This window comes from Podarcis pityusensis (assembly GCF_964106645.2).
Source record: "Podarcis pityusensis genome assembly, chromosome: 8".
Taxonomy (NCBI): domain Eukaryota; kingdom Metazoa; phylum Chordata; class Lepidosauria; order Squamata; family Lacertidae; genus Podarcis; species Podarcis pityusensis.
The window spans coordinates 46,608,592-46,633,210 of NC_138033.1; the positions used below are offsets into that span (position 1 = coordinate 46,608,592).

Sequence of the window (24,619 nt, forward strand, 5' to 3'; positions counted from 1 at the left end):
CTCATGTGATTTGTTCTAAATGCAGGTCTTTGGGGCTGTGTTTGCCATTTAACACCTTTGTCACTGGCTACTAGAAATGCACTGGGCCGCAGCTTCCCATAGAGAGTCCATTCATATGGCCAAAGGGCTGGCCTGTGGCCAGACTTTTCTAGTAAAAACATTTTGACAGTGGGTTGCTAGAAACAGCAGGTGTTGAATGTTAATTTGCAAAATTTGTGAGAGATGATGACTCTATCCTGAACATGCTTAGGCTGGTTTTTTATATTAGAGCAGAAGGAATAATTCAGAAGGGAGAACAGTTGTTCCACATGCCACTCTGGACTTGTAGAATTACTTGGAGCTGGAATTGGCCACAAGACAATGTATTTGAAAATATCACTGTCATTAATCTAAAGTGGCTTGTGGTAATTTGTGGCCTGTCAAGTTGAGCACAACCTATGAGTTGTATGTTGTGATCAGTGAAGTACTTGAGCTGCCCATCTGCAGTCCCAAACAGACAACAAAAGCAGGTTTGAATCCTGGTGGACTGTCATGCAAAAGGAGGTAGTAATATTGCCCCAGTGTACTTCAAGCCGAGTTGGCAAGTGGACAGTTTATCCTTCCAATATACACTATGAGGTCACTCAGTGAGATTCATGGCTGAGCTGGAGTTTGAATTTGGGTCTTCATTATCCAAGCCCAACTTTCTACCCACTATTTCACAGTGGTTCTCATAACTATCATGCTAAGTTATGTCCATGTCTGACTGTATTACACACAGCTGCTAAATGACATTAGCTGTGTTATGCTAGAGATGTCTGTTCTGAACTCAGTGGGGCTTACTTGTGTGAGACTTGCATCCAGGCAAGTCTAGTAATGTATACCACTTTCCATGTTAGTGATTTGATATTGCCTCAGTTTTCCATAGTTCATTACCAGGAAGGGTGAAAATAGGTTGTTACTGCGTTGTGCTTGGAACTGTGGGAAGGGCAGCCTTCCCCAATCTGACAACTTCCAGATGTTCTGGACTAGATTATCCATCAGCCCCTATCAGCATGGCTGTCCAAAACATATGAAAGGCACTAAGTTGGGAAAGGCTACTGTGGAAGAAAACACTCTTTAAACTTTAACATTCACTGAAAACTCCACAAAGTGTTACTTTAGATAAGTCTTTCCAACTTCTGTAGGTATGTGTTTAAAAGATAACCCTTGCCGAAAGGTGGAGTGAGTTTGGCTTTTCTTTTTCTGTTTTGTGACGTTTGTATTATTTCTACATACTTCTAATTCCAAGCATTTAATCTTCTTCAGCTGGGTGTAGACATAACTAGGAGGACCCTTTTGACACCAGGATTTTCTGGAGACAAAGGAATTTAGGGATTTTAGAATCATAGAATCATAGAATAGAATCATAGAATCATAGAGTTGGAAGAGACCACAAGGGCCATCGAGTCCAACCCCCTGCCAAGCAGGAAACACCATCAGAGCACTCCTGACATACGGTTGTCAAGCCTCTGCTTAAAGACCTCCAAAGAAGGAGACTGCACCACACTCCTTGGCAGCAAATTCCACTGTCGAACAGCTCTTACTGTCAGGAAGTTCTTCCTAATGTTTAGGTGGAATCTTCTTTCTTGTAGTTTGGATCCATTGCTCCGTGTCCGCTTCTCTGGAGCAGCAGAAAACAACCTTTCTCCCTCCTCTATGTGACATCCTTTTATATATTTGAACATGGCTATCATATCACCCCTTAACCTCCTCTTCTCCAGGCTAAACATGCCCAGCTCCCTTAGCCGTTCCTCATAAGGCATAGTTTCCAGGCCTTTGACCATTTTGGTTGCCCTCCTCTGGACACGTTCCAGTTTGTCAGTGTCCTTCTTGAACTGTGGTGCCCAGAACTGGACACAGTACTCCAGGTGAGGTCTGACCAGAGCAGAATACAGTGGCACTATTACTTCCCTTGATCTAGATACTATACTCCTATTGATGCAGCCCAGAATTGCATTGGCTTTTTTAGCTGCCGCGTCACACTGTTGGCTCATGTCAAGTTTGTGGTCAACCAAGACTCCTAGATCCTTTTCACATGTACTGCTCTCAAGCCAGGTGTCACCCATGCCTCTCATTTTTTTTGCCCAAGTGCAATACTTTACATTTCTCCCTGTTAAAATTCATCTTGTTTGTTTTTGCCCAGTTCTCTAATCTGTCAAGGTCATTTTGAAGTGTGATCCTGTCCTCTGGGGTGTTAGCCACCCCTCCCAGTTTGGTGTCATCTGCAAATTTGATCAGGATGCCCTTGAGTCCATCATCCAAGTCGTTGATAAAGATGTTGAATAAGAGCGGGCCCAAGACAGAACCCTGTGGTACTCCACTAGTCACTCTTCTCCAGGATGAAGAGGAACCATTGATGAGCACCCTTTGGGTTCGGTCAGTCAGCCAGTTACAAATCCACTGAGTGGTAGCATAGTCAAGACCGCATTTTACCAGCTTCTTTACAAGAATATCATGGGGCACCTTGTCAAATGCCTTGCTGAAATCAAGGTAGGCTACATCCACTGCGTTCCCTTCATCTACCAGGCTTGTAATTCTGTCAAAAAACGAGATCAGGTTAGTCTGGCATGACTTATTTTTCAGAAATCCATGCTGACTATTGGTGATCACAGCATTCCTTTCTTTTCACAGCATTTTAGATTTCTATTCAAAATTTTACTGAGAGGAAGGTCCTATGGGACTAATAGCTGGGTGCCACAAAATTTAGCTAACCTTGGTAGCAAGCTGTTATTTATGATTTCCCCAAATCTTCCTCCACTCTTATCAGTTCTCTGGAACACACAACAGACTTGGCATAGATGGGTAAGTTAACCTTTGCCATAGTGCTTTGAAGGTACTCAGAAGTAGTTGGAAGGATTCTTCCTAGATCCTTGCATCTGCAAGGTCCAGTGCAAAAGTGAGAGGCTGACCTCCCCTCCCCCAAGACCCTTGCACATACCAAAGGAGTTAGGCAAGAGTGGGTTTTCTCTCCCTCTTAGCACCAAGTAAGATAAGTCTCCCTCCCTTGTTGTCATGCAGAGAGAACCTTGAGGGGAAGGGAGGGAGGGATGTATCACATCACTCAGGGACTGGGCAGATAGTTGCCAGGAAGACATGACTGTATTTATGGAACTCTATTAATGGGACTTCATAGTCAGCATGTTCATAATTACTTTTAATGTAAAAACAGGGCAATTGGTAGTGTGTGCTTTTGTGCTGCTCTGTTGAGATGCTTTGTTCTAGACATTTCCAAGGTCTCATTCAGAAACATACTTCAACAACTGCAGATTTCAGCCATTGAGAATCTAGTGGGGTGGCAAAAGTCTTATTCTGTATTCATTTTTTAATGAACTTTATGTAATGCAAAACCTTGTTCTAAAGTGTGGTATGTTTGTAAGGTGTCTGTTGGTTTCTGAATTTTGTCGCAGAATCCATTTGTGCCACTTATTATAAAACAGAATGTTGTAGTGTAGAGAGCTCCTGTTCGGCAATGCCTTTTCTTTCCCTCCAACAGATAGTCAGCATTCTGTGGTTACTGAGCACGCACTGGGATCTTTGGGTCCCCCCCCCCCCATTTAGGACTTTTTTGTGCTTATACAAATTTGCGGGTTCCCCCAAGCCTGGTGATACTTTCTTCCTCTTGCTTGTGCTTTCTTACCTACATAAGCGATGGTATTCACAGAAGTATATAATGATTTTAGGTAGCTGTGGTTGGCAATTTCAAACCCTTCGTTATATTATTTTTGTACTTCCACTTCTTTTCTTTCCAGAATAGAAACTACCTGGTTGAAGGACATTCCTCTCTTAACCTCATTTGTTACTGACGTAAAGCAGCAGCTGTACCCATTGTGAGGGAGGCTTTGCAGGTGTGAGTGTCTGGCTCTTTGGTTTGTCTCCAAAGCTTTTACTGCAGTTTCATTCATCCAGTCCTGTTTCCTGTTGTCTACTTTCCTGGTGCTTATCATGCAGATGGGAGCAGCTCAGGATCCAGAGTGCCCTAGTGGCTGGGTAATTCAAGTGCACTTTCAGAAGGGTGTGATGACTAAGAAGTCCTGGAAAATACTGGTGATTCCACTCCTCATTTGTCATATGGGTGTTCACTCCAGAAACTATTGTTGCAAACATCAGATTGTTGTTCATCATTCTTAAATTAGATGATTACAAGTTTGTGGCTCTAAGAATGAAGTAGGTCACTCTGTTCCTTTTTGATTCTGACTTAATAAGGAAGAAGTTGTTTTCAGGTGGAGGAGTTTGGTATATACTCTTGAGTCATTCTAGATAAAGGTGTTGACAGCGTTTGGGATAGTCTGGCAGTTAATTAAAAAGTACTTAGAAAAGGAAGCTCTACATGCCATTTGCCCAAGCACCTGGTGATGCTGGCCATGAGATTGCAAAGTGGTGTTTACAGTTCCTTTTTGTAAACTTCATGTCAGCAGATCCAGCGTGACATGTAGTACTACCCCAGAACCTGCTGCTTTTGAAATGGAAGCATTGAGACCCCGTATTGTGTGTGAAATTCCACAATATGCATTACATCAGGGCGACCAACACGATGCCACCCAGATGTTGTTAGGCTCCCAGCCCCTTTGTTCCTGACAATTGGCCATTTTTTCTGGGGCTGATCTGAGTTGGTGTTTAACATCTGGAGGGCAGCACACTGGCTACCCCTTCATTACATATATTCAGCTACAAATAATCCAGTCTGGACCTAAGTGGCTTTGCTTTCACTTCTCAAAAGAAACCCAGGAGGCAATCTGTTGCCCTGGGAGCATAGGGCAATACCCTCGTGCTTTTTTGGCTCTGAGTTGCCAGGACTCTTTGTCCTGAACATGCAGTGGGTTATTTTGGTAGCTTTCCTCTCGGGAGTGGGATCCCACTCCTCTGCCAGCCCATGAGTGCTTGTGGAGTAGCAAAGTATATTTAGTCCATGATGACTGGACTGTGGTTTGTGTAACATGATGCTTCAATGCCTCCTTGACTGGAATCTCTGTGGTTTATGTTAAAAGAAAGAGAAATGTGTCTGCAGCATGTGGCTGAACATAAATCTGCTGGAAGCTACACAAGAGCTAGTTTTGTCGACTACAAGGCCTTTCTATTAAAACAAAGAGGCCTTCTCCTCAGCTGCTGAAAGATGGGCTTTCAAGGAGGATTCTTCAGCTTTCCTGCAAGATGCAGGTGCTTATTCCTGGCTCTTGGCAGGCAGCTGGAATCAAATAGTGCTGAAGGCACCAAAAGTGGCTTACAGTCAGCTCTTCATCTCAATCAGAGCTTCATTTTCCACACACACGTGTCAAGAGAACAAAAAACAACAACCTTGCAATGTTAGTGCTGTTCCTATACAGAGATGCTAGCTTTGCAAATATGCAGTTCTCAACTCTGGATAAAGGCTGATAGGTAACTGTGTTTTCCTGCAAGATCTACAGCCCAGTACAAACATAATTTCTCAATAGTGATTAAGAGATTAGAATGGGGCCATGGGATCACCCCACTTTCCTTTTTAATTAGAATTTGAAGTCAAGACTTGGAGCTTATTTACCAACTTTTGGTAAAATGGGATCTAATAATTAAGGCTGTTAGAAATTAAGACATTAAGGTTGTGAAGTAATTGAGAAATGTAAGCTAAAGAGGGCTGGGGGAGAAAGCATGCATTCCATAGCATGCTCCCAATATCATGGCCATAGTTAAGAGATTGACAGGAGAGAGGCCTATGTGTGAACACCACCCTTAGATCTTAGACTTCTTCCTGCTTTGTGCTGAACACTGTTGATCATGTTGTTCACACTAAGCATGAAATGCTTCTTCCTGTTCTGGCTGTTACCTATATCCACTCAATAGCAAAATGTACTTCCGATTTTGAGGTTCATCCATTTGCTACCCAAGAGTGCCACTCCCAGAATTGCACTTGGATACTGACTTAACCCTTGCAAAAGGGTGAAAACAAACAATATTTAACACTAGTACTAATCAGTTGAGCTGCCCTCACCACATTCATTTATTTGTAGGTTATTTACTGCTATATGTTTAAAGAAGGACAATGGAATCTTTTCAGCCTGTCAGAATAGAGCTTTAGCTCTCTGACCCAAGCAGGCCAAACTGGATAGGTGAGCTGCTGTCTTTTGGAAAGAAAAATGCTTCTTTTAAAAATGGATATTTTTTTAATTCACAAAGGAGCTTGCAGAGCCCTTTACCTGGTGCTTCCCAAGAGCCTGCTGTTATCTTTGCTCCCTGATCTGTAAAAATGGTTTTCTCAGATCTATGTTTACTTTAGTTATTAGCTATTTCTAATCTGTGTATTAGTTGATCTGAGGATGGGATGTAGTTCATTGAAAAGATCTCTGTATAAATAGTCGAAGAAAACCATAACTGACAAGTGAAAAACGTAAGAACACTGAGCAGATCAAAATACTTAACTGCAATCAAGAAAGCCCTAATTCCTGAGTAAACAACCAGGCATTGGTGCTGAGACGAGGCCAGTGTTGGTGCTCATTAGACCTCAGTGAGGCGGGTATTCCATAAATGGGGCAGCACAGCAGAGAAGGCCCTTTCCCATGTCACCATATAATGTATGCACTGCCTGGGAATTTTTAGAAACAAAAAAAATTGTGATTTTTAAATGGATAGTGTGATTGGTGAATTTGGACCCATCATGCCAATGACATATTGGTCCACCATCTTTATTCAGATTGGTACCTGGCATCATTGCAGCCCATCACCCCCACCTTGGGAAACATTGTACTGAATTTGGTGACGATCTCTTGAGAGAAGACCAAACATAATGCCAAGAAATGGGCAAAGTCATGCCAAAGTCATATTTTGATCCACCATCTTGATTCAAAATGGTGCCCAATGCTCACAAAGTCTGCCACCCATACTTTGAGAACCCTCTGGCCTAGTTTGGTGATGATTTTCACCCCCTCCCAATGCAAGAATCTCCTGATCTCATGTTTTCAGAAAGGAGGGGGCGGAAACTGCTCTTCGCTTCTTCCACTCCTGCCTGACTCTGTGGGGGTCTGTGTGTTACCTATGTAGAGATTAGATGGCTGAGTGAGAGCTGTAACACTCATGCAAGCCAGTAGTTCTTTAGTTTAATTTGCAGTAGCTATTAGAAAATAAAGAAGTTGTGCTTCACAGCTTTCTTCCGTGTTGTTCATACTCTGCTGAGTTTGGTGCTCACAATGGACAGTTGTGGATCCAGTGCACTTAGACCTGCTTCCCAGGAGTGGAAGGTCTCTGGAAGTGCTCCAGTCACCTAGCCCAGTCGAGGCAGAAGAAGTTGTTGAGCCCAGTCGTTGACATCGGCTCAAAGGCGTACTGACAGATATCTCAAGAGGCAGGCAAACCTATGCCAGAAAGGGCCCAGTTACATACCATAGTCACAGTTTGGCCCTCGATTTAAAATGGTGCCTGGCACCTAAACATTGAACAGACCCCCCCCCCACACACCTCAGGACCCCTCGTGCTGCATTTGGCGATGATATTTTGAGAGGCACCCGAACATATAGAGAACAAACTGACAATCCACTTCCCAAAATTATAGTAGAATTCTCAGTGGCTGAAATTTGCAGTTATTGGGGTAAGTTTCTAAATAAGATCTTGGAAATTTCTGGAACCATTACTGACACCTTGAAATCAGACTGGGAAGCATGTTGGCAACCAGCGCAGTTCTTTTAGAACTGGAATTATATGGGCCCTCTATGCTTCCACTTAAGAGGCTAGCCACACATTCAGCAGTAGCTGCTGCTTCCACGTCACCTTCAGATTTGTCACAGAATGTAGCACAGTGAATTGTACAGCCATTTCCAACCTTATCCCTGGAAATCCAGTCACCTTTTTGACTTTCAGGAGTGTACTACATGTCTCATTTCTTATGGGCTCTGGATCAAAGTCAGAAGAATCAGTTAAGCCATGGATTACAACTATGGACAGTAGCAGGGGCAGGGACAGCTCGAATGAATAATGTAGAACCCCTGTAATTCAGCTGAAGAGTCTTGAGGCTTGTAGATGAGCTCCTGTCTGTTCTATCTGCCAACAGTTGGGCATACTTACCTAAGACGGGGTCATTTGAGGACATTTGGTGCTGCCTGGGTGCTCTTATCTCTCAGGCACAGCATATGCGCCTAGTCTGCTGCCCTCCACGGTTACAGCATCCTTTGCTAAAGGGAAGAAAATGCACTCAAGATATAGCAGAAAGTGTGTGCTGCCAACAAGTCTATAGGTTAAGAGGAAAAGGAAGACCACTTGGAAATGTACATGGGAACAAGTTAGCAGTCCCACAAAAGTCACAATAATCCGTTGTGTAGGAAAGCAAAATTAATAGTAATTGGCTCTTAAGAATGAATGGAGGAATGGGTGAGAGTGTACAGTGGTGCCTCGCAAGACGAAAAACTCGCTAGACGAAAGGGTTTTTCGTTTTTTGAGCTGCTTCGCAAGACGATTTTCCCTATGGGCTTGCTTCACAAGACGGAAACGTCTTGTAAGTTTGTTTCCTTTTTCTTAACACCGTTAATACAGTTGCGACTTGACTTCGAGGAGCAACTCATAGAACGCGGTGTGGTAGCCTTTTTTGAGGTTTTAAAAGACTTTGGTGATTTTTGAAGCTTTTCCAAAACTTTCCCAACACTGTGCTTCGCAAGACGAAAAAAATCGCAAGACGACAAAACTCGCGGAACGAATTAATTTCGTCTTGCGAGGCACCACTGTATGTATACACACACATACCATGCACATGCACATACGTGTGTGTGTGTGTGTGTGTTTATTATCCAAACTGTGCAGAGAAACAAACTGAACAAGATGGAATGAATTTTGATGTTATTAGTACATTAATGTTGAAAATAAAAACCTGATAGTCTAGTTGTATCAGCACTGAGTCAGCTCTGTGTGCAGTACAGCACGTAATTTCAAACACTGGTTACATCCATCAGAACTGAGACACTCAAATCAGTCTGCTCATCAGAATTGGATTTCTGCTACAGAGTGCTGAATAGCTTGATGGTGTAAGGGTTACCAAGTCACCATTTTTTCTGACTTCTCCTCCAGAGCTTATTTGTGTCTGATATATGGGAGCTCTGAAGTTACCACCTTGTATTTTAGCAATTTTTCTTTTCATTAATGCTCTCAAATGTTAACTACATGTCTCTTTACTCCTGCTTTGTATGAGGATATATCTCTGTCTCTTCCCTGTTTATGTATCTTATAATATGGTACTTTTTGTTCCTATTGTCAGGCTCAGCCATCGTTTAAACTTGCCGTCTGATGTTGTCTTCTCTAGGTTGGGATAAACATTCCTATGGCTACCATGGTGATGATGGACACTCCTTCTGCTCTTCAGGGACAGGACAGCCTTATGGCCCCACATTCACTACTGGAGATGTGATTGGCTGCTGTGTAAACCTCATCAACAATACCTGCTTCTACACAAAGAACGGGCACAGTTTAGGTAGGCAAACAAACTTCTGGACCAGCTTTATTTTGTTTTGGGCTTACAAACTGAGCCACTGTCTGCTCTTCTTTAACATGCAATCAGCAGGATGATTTCTTGGGTGAAACAAAACCAACATGATCTCATTTATTTGTGTCAATACTGGTAGATTACAACTAGTGCTGTGAACAATTCATGTATCTACATCCAGTTTTTTCCCTTACTGCTATCTCTTTGTCCCATCTGGAAAGGAAGGACTGATAAAGACTTACTCCCATTTCTCATGGTTCAGATTGGGAGCAAAAGTTCAAGGTTATTGCTCTATATACACTAAAGCAGACTGTCAGCCCCACTGCAGTTCTCTAAGCAGGTGAATATATTGCTATGTGAATATACAAGATTGAGTGGGGAGGGGGAGAATCTCAGTTAATATTCATTTTAGGGATTCTTGAGCTCACCGTGAAGTGTCTTAATGATTAAACTGATTGCTAGAGAAAAGCAAGCAGCAGCTGAGGAACATTTGATTCAGGATAAATGATGTCTAAGGAATTATAATGAAAATGTTTTAATTGTCCAGATAGAGAGGGTAGAACTAGACATTGAAAATGCATGGGCATATGACAGCAGTCCAAAGAGGCCAAAATGCCATAGGATAAAACTCACGTGCCAAAGACCTTTGGAGAAGAAGACCCTGTATAAGTGTTTATATGCTGATGCTAGAAGCCTCAGAGCCAAGATACATGAGTTGGACTGCCTGGTTTTAAGGAGAGCAAAGGTACAGTGGGCATCATGGAATCCTAGCGGAACAGAGAGAACCAGTGAAACAAAATTATCTCTGGATATAATCTCATTCGGAAGGGCATACTGGATGAGTTGTTGCTGCTTATGTCAAAGAGGTTGTAGAATCCCACAAACTAAAAATCTCAGAAGGGACATCCATCTCAACAGAATTGCTGTGGGTGGCAATACCAAGCTGCCAAAATAATTTAGTGCTGGGGATCTTCTAAAATGCTCGAAGTGATCTTGGGATGGAGAATGATACCAAAGGAGGTATCCAGAGGAGGAAGTGACTTCAATTATTCCCACATAGACTGGGTACATGCACATTTTAGTCATGACAAAGAGGTAACATTTATAGGTATCCTGAATGACCGAGCCCTAGAAGAGTTGGTCATGGAGCTGACCAGAGGGGAGGTAACCCTGGACTCAATCTTAAGTAGTGCCCAATGTGATGTGAGAACTAATGGAGACCAGAAACCACGGCACTGTCAAATTTAGCCATTTGTAGACAATTGCCAAAAAAAGTCCAACACACTCACATTTGACTTCAAAAGGGGAAAGTTCCCAAAAATTAGGGGATTGGTAAAAAGGAAGTTGAAATGCAAAGTCAATGTTCTCTTAAATGCTTAGCGGTTATTCAAAACTGCAAAAATAGAAGCTTAGCTAGAAATATACTGCAGAGCAGGAAAGGGAACACCAGGGCCAAGAATATGGTAGCAGAGTCAAGGAAGGCTTTCATTTAAAAAATAGAAGTCTTATCCAAATGAGGAGAACCAAAAGGAACATAAACTTTGGCAAATAAAGGGCAGGCAGACAGTAAGGGATGTGAAAAAAGTGAGGAGCACATTGCTGTCCGAAAACATAAAGACCAACAACTAAAAAGTTCTTCAAATTCATTAGAAGCAAGCAGAGAGAGAGGCAGTTGGTCATTTGGATGACAGGTATTCTAAAGGAGACAGCACTGAAGCTGAGTGAATTCTTTGCATCTTCACTGTGGAAGATACAGGGAAAATTCATGTGCCTGAACTTTCTCAGGAAGTGAGTCTGAGGAACTGAGGTGTCAAGACCCAGGTCCAAGGAACCAGATATGAAAAGGTCCAGATGGCACTCACTCAAGAATTTTTAAATGTGAGGTTGCTGATCTTTAAGAGAAATGTGTAATTTGTCCCCTAGATCAGCCTCCATACCAAGAGAAAGTATGCAGATGACATTATATAATCACATGTGCACAAATTTACTCTTCATTTTGATTTGGGGCTAAGCTGTGGTGGTACTGACCAGAGACTAGAGAGCTATGTAGAGCATGGTAGTCATTTTCCTATCTACTAAAGCCCTGCCCCCCCCAAAAAAACCCTATGGTTTATTTTCCTTTTCTTTCTGAGCCTTCAGTATCATGGTGAGAATGTAGTCAGGTTTCTTTCTTGTAATCCATCAGTCTAGGTCAGGGATGAACACCTGTGGCCCTCCAGTCTATGTTGGGCTTCAGCTCCTTTAATCCCTGACCATTATCCATGCTGGCTGGAGCTGATGGGAGCTGTAATCCAGCAAAATGTGAAGTCCACGGGTTGCCTGCTCCAGCCTACACAAAGAACAAGTTCAGCATCAAATACAGCTTCCACTGAAGAATTATCAGTGAGGTCCTCTTGTGAAGGCACTACGTGGGCCTGTTCTCTTTCTAGAACATCAGCAGATTTTAGACGGACTTTCCTGCATTCCCATTGGTTGTTTGCTTGCATGGATGGATGTTGTCTATAGAATTCAACTGCATTTTGTGCTTTAGTTGTTAATTCTGGGTTCAGTCAGAGAGAAAGCTAACATACTGGGGAATTTTTAGTTGCAAGAGAAGTTTGCCAAGCTCTGGTCTCGATTAATTGTCTTTGAGAGACAGCTGAGGTTTTATATAATGATCCATAGTGTGATGGAAGCAGGGTTTTTTCCTCTATCTCTCAATTCCAGAATTTGTGGTACCCAAATAAATTGATTAAGAGTACAGTAAGCCCGCAACTTACATAGGGGTTATATTCCGAGGATCACACCCAAGGCCAAAATTATGTATAGTCAAACACATCGGGATCAATGGTGAGTGGGATGGCCAAAGTCTTTTTTCCTAGACTGCCCCCTTTCTTTTTAAAAAATTTGCCAAGCGCCTAAAGTTGAACGTACACAAGTTAAATGCATGTAAGTTGCGGACTTACTGTCATTTCAGGACTGGCCAGAAAAAGTACTTCTTCACACAGCACCTAATTAGCCTATCTGATTGCCTCAGTGCACTGAAGGCTGTTGACTTAGATAGCTTTAAAGGGGTACAAATTAGTGGTGGCTTTCCACTTAGTGGCTTCTGGGAGTGATAGCTGAATGGAAAGATCCTGATTCAGAGGCAACATGCCATTGACATCCATTGCTGAGGGACAAAAGCGGGAGATGGCTCTTGCCTCCATGCCCTGCTGGTGGGCTTATCAGAAGCACCTGGCTGTCCATTTGTGAAGCTTTGCTGGATTGGAGAGTCATCTGTCTAACCCAACAGATGTTCAGATGGCCTGCTACCAGACCTGCAAGCTTTGTTCTTCTGGATTGCTTCATTGAGGGGAGGATTTTTCCTACTGTGGAGGGCAAAGCTGAGAGACCAAACCTATTCCTAAAAGAACTTCTTGTTGTTGATGGGAATAATAACCTGCTTTCAGAGCATTCAAGTTATTTATTTTAACAATCAGGTGCTATGTTGCAATTACATTAGCACTAATGTGTTTCATGCCCTACTCTTCCCTATATAGTGCTTGTCGTCCTTTCCAGCCTCCAGCATTGCTGGTCTGTACGTGTTAAAGCTGCTGTGCTTGGCTAAAACTGGAAGCAATCTGTCCTGAGATGCTCCTATTTTAGTGACAGCTTTCTAAATGCCTGTAGAACAACTGTGTCACCAGAGACAGGCAGCCTCTCGTGCAAACCCCAATTAGGGTTAAGTGCACAGAGAGTTGTTCTGGCAAGAGGGAGAAATTGGATGAGCTATCTTCCTGGTATATATCCGTAGTATATTATTGGCTTAGTTCAGGTGGGCCCAGACTGAAGCATAAAGGTTGGTTGGTCAGTCAGTGTAAATTTCACTGATAGGATATTGCACTATAGTTTATGCATATTACCTTTTCCATTAAGGCTTGTTTCTGGATCTAAACAGACATGTTTGAAAACTGATATTGTCTGAGGATATTGTCTAACCAACAGGTCAGATGAGTAGTTTTGTATTCTGGGAGCTCTTTCACACTATTGGATAGAAATTGTTGCATTTCCCAGAGTGTTTGTAAGAGGAATATAGTCTATCCAAAAGTGAACAAAGAGCAAATTCTCTAAAATCAGTTGGACAACAGAAAAATCTTTAGGTGTTTACAGTCAAGAAAGGTAGGACAAAGACAGAGGTCTACAAGGAATGATTTCTGCATGGAGGAACTGCCATCTTCAAGCCTGAGGTGCAGTAAAAAGCAAGTGGTATCTTAATGCAAATTCCCCTCCATGGTAAGGATATGAAAAAATAGGTCTCAAATGTAGTGAGGGCCTATGCTGTTGTTTGGTTACTTAAGATGTGGAGATGATATTTCAGGGCTTCTGAAAATAAGGTGTGTTTTGCAGGGCTGGTTATTTCAATCTAATACCAGATCCTTGTTCTAAAAAAAGAGTCCTGATAGAATTTGACAAAGTAAGAAATCATTCCATTTGGAGGATGGCAGGGAGTGCTTGCAAATTTCACAACCCAAGCTCCTAGTATTCAGTTCTGTAGGATGAGTCTGCCTGACATTTTCCACCCTGCTGTGAAAGAAATCTTCCCCCTCCCCAATAGCTTAATCTGTTAAAAGGGCTAGGGTATTTTTGGTTCAGATTCCAAATGAAACACCAAAGTTGAAACACCACAGTTGTTTGAGGGGAGGAAATTGATATTTGCTGAATAGCCAGAAACCATAATTTCAAATTTTCAAACAAGAAAGCACAAGTGAAGTCTGGGTAGAAATAACAAACCAGTGATATTAAGTTCAGTAATATCTCTCTCTCTCTCTCTCTCTCTATATATATGAATCTCTTGTTTATATGTAATCTTATATTCTAGGGATCAACATCTATACTTGTGAGATCTTAATTTATCTAAGTTGTTACTCAGCATCTCTTTCAAACCTTCAACCTGGTTTGGAGGCGCCTGATTGTATCAGATGTGACGGGGGGAGCAGTTGCAGGCTCCCTGATTCTGCCAGCTAAGTTGGCAGCCTTCTTGAGAGCCCTATAACCTTCTTTGAAACTTCTCCTTGAGAGTCCAGTAGTGCATTGCTTTCTTGAAAGGAAAAGGTGGTGATGGTGGAACATCTAGTTTATTGGGAATTAGAGCTGGCAGTGTAATTGACCTTAATCTGGAAATGTACCAAACTCTTTACTTTGAGTTCTGTAACCCTCAGTGTCTTATCTTATCTCACTTGGGTGGAGTGAAATGGCTGTAAGTAGGATACCCTCTGTTAATGCCAGAAACTTCCCTTCCCCAAATACAAAGTCTCTATCCCTTATATATCCTGTGTTAAAACTTTCATTCAGATCTTCAGTGCACTGTCAGAGGATTATTTTCTGTGGGACAGAATTACTTCTTGGGTGTTGCTTTAATAACGACACCAAAAGCTTTGATTAGATGTGCCTGGAAGCCATTTTGAATTATCCAAAGTATAATGCACAAAGTATCTGGTTTTTCTTGAAGCAGCAAAAGCTACAGTGGTGCCTCGCAAGACAAAATTAATTCGTACTGCGAGTTTTGTCGTCTTGCGATTTTTTTCGTCTTGCGAAGCACGGTGTCGGGAAAGTTTTGGAAAAGCTTCAAAAATCACCAAAGTCTTTAAAAACCTCAAAAAAGGCTACCACACCGCGTTCTATGAGTTGCTCCTCGAAGTCAAGTCGCAACTGTATTAATGGTGTTAAGAAAAAGGAAACAAACTTGCAAGACGTTTCCGTCTTGCGAAGCAGCTCAAAAAACAAAAAACCCTTTCGTCTAGCGAGTTCTTTGTCTTGCGAGGCATTCGTCTTGCGAGGTACCACTGTATAGGGGTAAAATGTAGGGTTCTGTGTGTGTGCATATGCATGCAAATTCTTCTGTAACAAGTAACGTGAAAACTTTTGCTCTTAGACCTGTTTCAGACGTTACTGCAGGGCACCCATATTACAATGACTTTGGTGTCACTTGAATGATTAAGATAGTAGTTTCACTGTGGATGCAGCCAGCTGCTTTCCATCTTTCTCTAAGTTAGGGTGGGCAACCTGTGGTGTTCCAGATGTTGTTGGAATCTATTTTCCATCAACTCTAGGGATGATAGAAGTTGTAGACCAACAACATCTGGAGGGCCACAGGTTGTCCACCCCTGCTGTAAAGAGTGAAAGTGACATGAAACATACCTGCATCTAACAATTTCAAAGTGAAACATGTCTCCTGAAACAATGGTTCTCTCCAGTACTATGTGCAGTTACCCTGTAATTCTCATTTTAAGGAATGGTATTAAATCATTTGAGTGTGGCAGTTGTGTTTTTCTAAGGTGTCCCCCATGTTCCTAAAATTTTATAGACTAACATGACACCCCCCCAAAGGCCTGGTTTCTACTCTACAGGGCATTCAACCTGAACTTTGTAACTGAAGGAGATGACAGAGAGTGGAAAGGGAAAGTCAGAAATAAGAGAATGAATGTACACAGATGTAGTTGCAGGTAATTGGGCTTTCCTGCAGCCGAAAGCAAAGAGAAGAGGAAGCTCAGAGACAGCTCAGACCTTCCAAACCTTTCTGTCTGGGACACTTGGGACTCTTGCTTGGCCACGCCCCTCCCCAGGCCACATTCCTCTCTTACTTCATCTGAATCCTTGGCTGTTTTTGTCTGTCTGAAATAAATCCTTAAATCATGATGATGTCTCCCATGTTCCCCACCTCTGCCTTAAAGAAACAAGTAAAACCAACTAGAGCTTTTAAACTTTGGATGAGTTTTATTGTCACTAACAGATCTGCATTAAATTAACACACACACCCCTAGTTTAATTTGATTCCATATGCAGGCAAACTCTGAACTACTAGCTCGGATCCTATGAATTCCATTGGTACGAACCCATTCACTCTTTTGCATCCTTCCTGGAGGGCAATAGAGGGTAATGAAATTTTGGTGTTGGTCTTTGTCTGAAAATTTATTGACAACTTTAACCTCCCTGAAAAGGTTCTAATTCACAATGTGAGTTAATTCACTATTTATGAAACCTTTAGTTCAGCCTTAAGTTGAAGGTTAGGTTGAGGAGCTAATTCTACAGTCCTAAATATAATTGCATGGAAGTAAGAACCACCAAACACAGTGGGAATTGCTCCTGAGAAAGCACAAATAGACATTGCAAGTCTTCCTAATGTCACCGAAGATTGCAATACATGGAAGATCCTGCTTCACAAACCACAAATTGCTTCTGTTGAGGCCCAACATAGAATTTATTATGCTCTAGTATGTGTAATACATTAAAGTTGTAGGCAAATGGGAGGAAATCCTTTGTCTTAATTCTAATATTTTTTCCCCCACAGGTATAGCCTTTACAGACCTCCCTGTAAGTACAACTATTTTCAGTACTTTAACAAAAGATTCAAATTGAAGGGAGGGGGAAATTGACTGGGATATTTTGATGTCTTCTTTTTGCCATGCCATCTGGAAGTGGTTAGTATGAGGCTCCTTGCTTGATGTGTTTGCATTGAATCAGGTTGGCAAGTTTCTTTTAGCAAAACTAGCTGCAGAAAGGGTGCTGGTTATTATCAGGCTTTTCTTGGAACATACTGGAAGTGTAGGGAAAACTCAAATTATTGCAAGGTTGTTTGGAATTAAATAGTTTTTCAGGGATATGGTTTGCCTGCTTTAAAATAAACAATGCAAGACGTCTGTCTAGAATAAAGCAGGACCTCTATGTTGCCTTGGCTGCCTCAGGCAAGCTAAAAATAACATGAGTTAGTGAATTGTTCAGCAATGCAAGTTAGCCAAGCAAACAAAGAGAATTCCCAGTTTCTGAAATGTTCCATTTTGTTTTTGCTATACCAACTACATCCACAATCCAAACATTTCCTTGCCTCTTGGACTTGCTAGTCCAAATCTAACAACACCGTAGCAAATCAAGTAAGAAATTTCTTTTCAGCATGAGCAAAGTTCAAGGGCTCTTGGATAGAAATGGTAGTCTGAGCGTTGCTTTGTTCTATGGAACTTTGTACATGAGTCCCAGAGCCGATAACAAAATGCACATGCATTCATTCCATTAGAAACAGTGCATGTATGTGTAATTTTTCCCCTCTCTAGAAATGTGCATCAGCATGTGGGTTGATGCATTCTTGCTTACCACTGGAGCATGCGGCAAAGGAAAAGCAGGAATGCATACCAGCATGTACTTTTTAAGTTTGAGATTATGCATTTTGTGTGCTGGAATCAGCACCAGAGTACAAAACATGTAAGCAGTTGCACTTCCAAAACATGCAAAACAAACAGGCTTACAAAAAGACAATTTTGCAACAGCAGTAGGGAGAACAGGTAGACCATCCATGAGTTAGGTTAGGAGTGGGAACCTGTGGCCCTCCAGATATTGCTGGGTTACAACTCTCATTTGCCCTGACCAGCAGATCTAATGGTCAGGGGTGATTAGATTTGTAGTACAACAGCATCTGGAGGACAATAGACTTAACTTGAGCATATGCAAGTGCTGGAATTTGCACTTTGAAAGCTACAACAAAGATACCAACCTTGTATTTAACAACTCGCTCGGTTGCCATGAGCAACCAAGAATTTCATGCAGGCAAGTGAGCAAGCTGGCAGAAGAGGAGCATTCACTCCATCACTTTTCCATTAGCCCACTTGGTATCTCTGCTAGCTGTGGAAGAAAAGAAGTCATTTTCCTCCATAACCATCCGGGAAATTCAGCAGATTAATGTAGGGATGGATTGCTTTTTATCTTTTCTGTCAGCCTACTTGATGGAAGGCGTTAAAAAAAACAACCACCCGTTAACAGGCCAGTAGTTTGCATATACATGCTGCCCTCTCTTCCACAGCCAACATGGGACACACAGGGTACTAACCCCTAAGCAGGTTAGCATCCGCACTCGCAGATTAGTAACTTTGGGGAGCTAGTTTACAAGGCTGGATAATATTGCAATGCCAAATGGAAGTGTGTATTTTGTGGGTACATAGCATAATAGACCAGCTTAATACTTTAAAACCTCTTGAAAATCAAACCCAAAATGTATGTACATGCAGATATTACATGTCCCATGGTTGCTTAGCTTTGAAAGCAACTATTTAACAACCAAGGAACAAACTTTTGGGGGGAGGGGGAGCTTTGTTTGAAACCTTTAAGTCAGGCTTCCTCAACCTCGGCCCTCCAGATGTTTTTGGCCTACAACTCCCATGATCCCTAGCTAGCAGGACCAGAGGTCAGGGATGCTGGAAATTGTAGTCTCAAAACATCTGGAGGGCCGAGGTTGAGGAAGCCTGCTTTAAGTGCAGCTGAATTGCAGTCCAAGGTTTTCATTGCTACTATCAGTCTGGTTGTTTCACTGTTATCTGTTGCTGCATTCAGACACGTCATTTGTTCAGATGATTTGTAGGTAGCATTAGTTCCTTTCAGAAAGTGTTCATGAACAGTTAAAGATCCAGTCAAGGAGCAGGGCCCCTGCTTGTTTAAATGTAAGTTTATATAATTGCAGAGTTCACTCTTAGCTGGGTAGCTGCAAACAATTTAAGAGGTACTTCTTTGCAATGGCTAGTTCCCTCCCCAATTTGCTTGCATGTCCTGCAGCACATCCAAGATCCTGCCTACCTGCTGTTAAGGCCAGTCCTAATGAAAGATAGAATGCTATAGTTCCTAATGAAAGATAGACATTTTCTAGTCAGCCTTGGCTCCCCAGATTTTATTGGACCACAATCTGCATCAGCCATAGCCAGCAAGCCTAATGAACAGGGACGATAAGAATTGTAATCCAACAATATCTGGGGAACCATGCTTGGAAATCTGTTCTAGGTTATGGATTTGGTTACTGCATATGGACTTCCCTGTGATCCAGAACGGGAGGATATTGACTTCACTAGTAGAGTGTGAATTACAATACAATGAAAATTCAATATGGTTACAGAATCAATAAAAATAAATGAAAACACCTAAATCATATGATTTCTAGCACCCACTGTTAGAAATGAAATTAAGTTGGTTCATATCTGTGAATGGTGATTCTCTTTTCAGAGATCATCTGCTTCTCCTGTGCTGAAAAGTTCTTACGCAATCAGTCTGCAACTCCATGAAATACTTGCACACGATAAACATTCTTTGCCCTTTTGTCTACAGTCTACTACTTCTGAAGTTGTGTTCTTTTTCCAGTTTAGTAGCAGTCCTTGAAGCTTAAGCTGCCTTTTATCTAATCCTTCCCAGTACACTGGTTTTTTTACTGCAGTTACTCTGTTGCTTGGAAGAGTGTTGCATGAGTCTTACGCTGAATTTTAGCTCTTCAGCTTCCTTTCTGCCTAGGCACTGAACTCTTCTCTACCTGTCCACTTAATTCTGAACCTTTGGATATTCAGTTCTTAGCTGCATGGCAATGAATTTATTTTCTGTGAGGGCTGTTCCTGTAGCATCACTTGAATTCAAAATCAGCTGTAAAGGAGAACGGCTATATACAATCTTGACTTGACTGGTATCAAGAAAGATTTTGGATTTTTAAAATAATTTGATTCATTGGTAGACTGATCCAATCAGATGTGATTTTAGACTTCCTTCCTCTTTGGAATTACAACCAACAGGATAGGGTACTCTTCCAACCCACCCCTCTTCTTTACTGTCACCCTCTACACAGACTCAGGCTGCATCTAGTCAACCAAACCTGCCCATTCTTCCTCTCCTGGTGTGAAAAGTAATGCAATTCTAAGAATGTTTCTTGCTGAGAAAAAGTGAGCAGCATATGTAAGGACTTCATAATATTCCCGATAAAGTACCTAGATTTTCAGAGCATGCTTGACCATTGCTTCTCACTAGGGGTACTGGGTTTCAGATTTATTTATTTTTTAAATTACATTTATATAGCACCTTTTCCTCAAAGGAACTCAAGGTGGTGTACATGGTTCTCCCTTCCCATTTTGTCCTCACAACAACCCTGTGAGGCAGCTTAGACCTAGAGACTGGTTGCCCAAGGTCACCCAGTGAGCTTCATAGCTAAGTGAGAATTCAAACCCTGGTCTCCCAGGTCCTAGTCCAACACTCTAATCATTACACCACCCTAGCACCTGGAAGGGAATGCAAGAAATGAATCTTCTAGCTAGCAAAAAGAAAGCAGCACAGCAAGGTTACCTGAATGAAGATAAGGAATAGAAGGGAATATTGGGGAAGGGTCGTGGCTCAGCAGTAGAGCACATGTTTGCATGCAATTGTGAAAAGACCTCCTGGAGATCTGCTACTGAAATACTCAGTACTGAGTGTAGACAGTACTAAGCTCGATGGAGCCATGGTCTGACTTGGTATACAAGGCGGCTTCCTATGTCCCTTTCCACAAAAATGTGGACAAGCTCACTAGAAGGTGAAGTGTAAGTTATTAGGGAGGTCAAACGAGTAATTTGGAATGAATGTACAAGACAGATTAGAAAAGCACAATTCACTGCCTGACATGACTTGTTGGAAAGGAAAGGTAGATACAGTGGTACCTTTCTTTTCGAATGTAATCCATTCCGGAAGGCAGTTCAAGTTCTGAAACATTTGAAAACCAAACAATAGCCAACAGCTAGGCCTCAGGATCTTGCACTCAGCAGAAGCCGCGTGGTATGTTTGACTTCCGAGGCGTGTTTGAAAACAGAAGCATTTACTTCTGGGTTTACGGCGTTCGAAAACCGAGGTACCACTGTATGGGCTAAGTATCTTACATACCTCTTAAAGCCTTGTTTTGTAGTTATTTGGTATATAGGCCTTGTGACAGTAATCAACACTGCTTTCTCTTAGTTGCTTGCCTCCAGATGCTGGAAGCTCTCTTCCAGTTCTCCATAGTAGCTTTGCTTTGTCTAAGCTGTCTTTTTCTTTCTTTCTCAAAACTGTTGGTGCTGTTAAAGCTCTATCCAGCACACATTGCTTGTACCTTTCTCAGAGGCACTTAGAGGATATGTTTACAAAGTATTTTTGCCATAGGTAACTACAAGCACGAAGGTAAAATGTTGTGGAGGTTCTGGAGTAGCTTTCATTCTAGTCTTGGAAGATTATGAGTACATATTCTGCGACTGTCATTAAGGCAAATGATCCTTCCTCCATTCCCACAGTCTGTTTTTAGGAAGACTGAAGTCCCTGGGGAAACTTGCAATCTGCAAACTCATGCAAGGATTGACATGGAGCCATGTGTGTTTAATTTTGCTCTCTCACTTCCCATACTGCTCTTGGAAGTCACAAAGATTCAGTAAAACCTTATAGCTATGTCATAAAGGGTTGGGTTTTTTTGCTAGTTGGTTCCTCATATATTGTGTTCGGTTTCTTATAAATTGCTCTGAATAGTGCTCGTCACGTCTGCCTAATCTGGAGGCTTCATTTGAGCTTCCTCTAAGATTAGCACCCTTGCTTGTTTTCAGCTGATTCTTGGAGGCTCAGAGAAAAATGTATGTTAGCTTTCTTCCCGAAAGGGGCCCTATTTTTTAACTGGGGTTTCTTCTTTTGGCAGGCCAATTTATATCCCACTGTGGGGCTCCAGACACCCGGAGAGATAGTGGATGCCAACTTTGGGCAGCAGCCGTTTGTGTTTGACATCGAAGATTACATGAGGGAGTGGCGAGCAAAGATTCAGGGCACCATTAAGCGGTTTCCCATAGGCGACCGGCTAGGTGAATGGCAAGCCATGCTACAGAAGTGAGTGGGAGCATTAATTTCTTTTTACTTAGAAGCTTCTTTAAAGAACATCAATTGCTATAGAGTGGTCTGTTTATAAAGTACGTCCTGCACCCCTCTTCCTTTATGTTGGACAATTTTTGTGTGTGTTAAAGTTCCTTAATGCTAATGAGGAACAAAGAGCTTTGCTCTGCACATGTGTTTCGTTTTTAAAAAACAAAAACAAACCTGCACAAATTTCATTTTCAGTAGCAATCTCAAGAGTGGAGGGCTGCTTTCAGGAACTGTCTGGATTGATTGCTTTTTAGCCTGTCTGAGGACAAGTCACTGGCAAATCACTGAACCAGATGTGGAGGGAAAGGCGATGGTTTGGAGAAGCATTACAGCTTCTATATCTTTGTGTCCCAGACAGAAATGAGGGGAAATGAAGCACAGAGCTCCAGAGCACAGAATTTGAAGTGACTGAGAATCTGATGTCCCCTCTTCCTAGAAATTTTTTTGGATGAAGCTTTGCAAAATCAACAGGCAGCTGACCATTGGTTGTGAATTGTAGACCACAACACCTGGAGGGAAGCATGTTACATTCCAGAGGACAGGGGTGCTATCGCTTTGGATTTTTTTATATATTTTGACATATTTTTATAATGCCCTTTGATTATTTTTGTGGAGCGGTTTACAGCACGGTGATTAGTGTTCTATTATATATGACTTTCAAAAAGGATTAGATAGGCTTATAGGACTGCTACAGACCTCAGTAAGACAGGCAGTGTATTTAATGGTTCATTATAGGATTTCCAGTAAATTGGTCCAGGGTCACTTGCTGTTCACTTACATTAATACAGTATCATTTTGAACATCTTATGCAGTGATACTAAAAAAAAAGTTTGCAACATTAATGTAGGTTTCCTTCACCATAATGCATGCATTTCCTGGGTGCTCTTAAATAACAGTTTGACTGTTCATACCCAAGCAGGAGTTGATCTCTTCCCTTTGGCTAGCCTAACTCCTGTGTTGTGTGTGGGAATGTACCAAGAGTAGTGTCTTCTGTTCACTTCCCCAAATGCTTTTGTTCACCATATAAGAGTGTGACATTTTCATTGTAGGAAGCAGGGCCAAGGACAACTCTGGGATACACCGTCTGACTTCAAATTAATGTGATCCTTCCAGATATATTTTACAGCAGGGATAGCCAACTTCCAAGAGACTGCTATTTACTCACACAATTAAAAACTGGCAGTGATCTACCCCTTTTGGGGGGGTGTTCCGGTCAAAGTTGCTGAGCTTTTTTTAGGGAGGCAAATCTCGTTTATTGGGGGGATCAGGGCAGGGGAATAAATAATAAATTGCTCACCAAGAGATTGCTAATGAAACAGTCAACAACACAGCGAGAGCTCCATCTTCTGGTATAGCAATCTAGGGGGTGGGGCCAGATAGAGGAGCCAGGGATCATCCACAATCTACAAAAAACCCCTGGGGATTGACCAGTAGATCATGATCAACCTGTTGGACAGCCCTGTTTTACAGCTTTGCCATGGCTCTGTGCTAACAGAGATACCCGTTCTACAATTTGCTTTCTGTATTCTCCCCCCAGTATGGTCTCTTCCTATCTGGTCCATCACGGGTACTGTGCTACAGCAACTGCCTTTGCCAGGGTGACGGAAAGTACAATCCAGGAAGAACAGATCTCTATAAAGAACAGACAAAGTAAGTTTATTCCTACAACTTCCTCACAACTTTCCCTGAAGACTTGAGAGACAGCCCTTCCTGCCTGCAGCATGTCTTCAGTCCAATATCCACATATTCAGATGCCAAATGGAAGTGGTCACTAGGTAGAACCTCAATATCCTCCACAACTTCCCTTGGGTCCTCTTCTGTGGCTGCCAGTGTTCCAGTGTCTCATCATTCCCCCCCCCCCCTCATCCTGCCACTCCCAAACCAAATGTTTGGTTTGAGAACTTTAGAAGCAGGATAGTCTGCTCAAGGAAAATAGGTACTCTTTTATTTAATCTGCCAAACCTATATTATTTATTTCTGTTTTTTTAAATGCATACATAAAAAAAAACTTGCATGTTGTCTTTGGCTGTCCTTTGCAAAGAACTCACTGCTTTGGGTACAGAGTTATACCTCTAACTCCATGCAGGATTTATGGCACTTGAAAGACCAGTATCTTCTCTCAATTGCTGAATTACTAATATTTATTTGCAATATTTATCGATAATCTTTCTGCCATAAGAACTCCCATAGTGGTTCACAATGAAAATAAAATCATTTTATGTGTGTGTGTGGGGGGGGTTCCTTTTGCCTCTTAACAAGTTCTCAGAGTAGCTTTCATATAAAGTAATGTAAAGCATCACTAAACAACTATCAGGTACAACATTCACACATCAATAAAATTAATAAAATCAATAAACCAACAGGAAGCAGCATAAAGGTATTGTAACACCAGCAGATAAATCAGTATTACTGTTCAGTTAAAAACTTAAGACAAGAATAACACTTTTTATCTGACACCTAATAATCTGCGGTTGACACCAGGTGTACCTTCTGGGGAAGAAATTCCACAAC

General features: G+C 41.9%; 1 protein-coding gene across 2 annotated transcripts in view; it reads left to right on the forward strand.

Moving 5' to 3' along the window:
* Nucleotides 1-24,619, forward strand: part of RANBP10 (RAN binding protein 10) — a 49,799-nt gene that overhangs the window by 13,751 nt on the left and 11,429 nt on the right. For both annotated transcript variants that reach the window (XM_081018359.1, XM_081018360.1), the window contains exons 4-7: nucleotides 9,272-9,439; nucleotides 16,761-16,783; nucleotides 21,891-22,075; nucleotides 23,646-23,758. In XM_081018359.1, coding sequence (XP_080874485.1) covers nucleotides 9,272-9,439; nucleotides 16,761-16,783; nucleotides 21,891-22,075; nucleotides 23,646-23,758 — 489 coding nt within the window. The remainder of the gene's footprint in view (nucleotides 1-9,271; nucleotides 9,440-16,760; nucleotides 16,784-21,890; nucleotides 22,076-23,645; nucleotides 23,759-24,619) is intronic.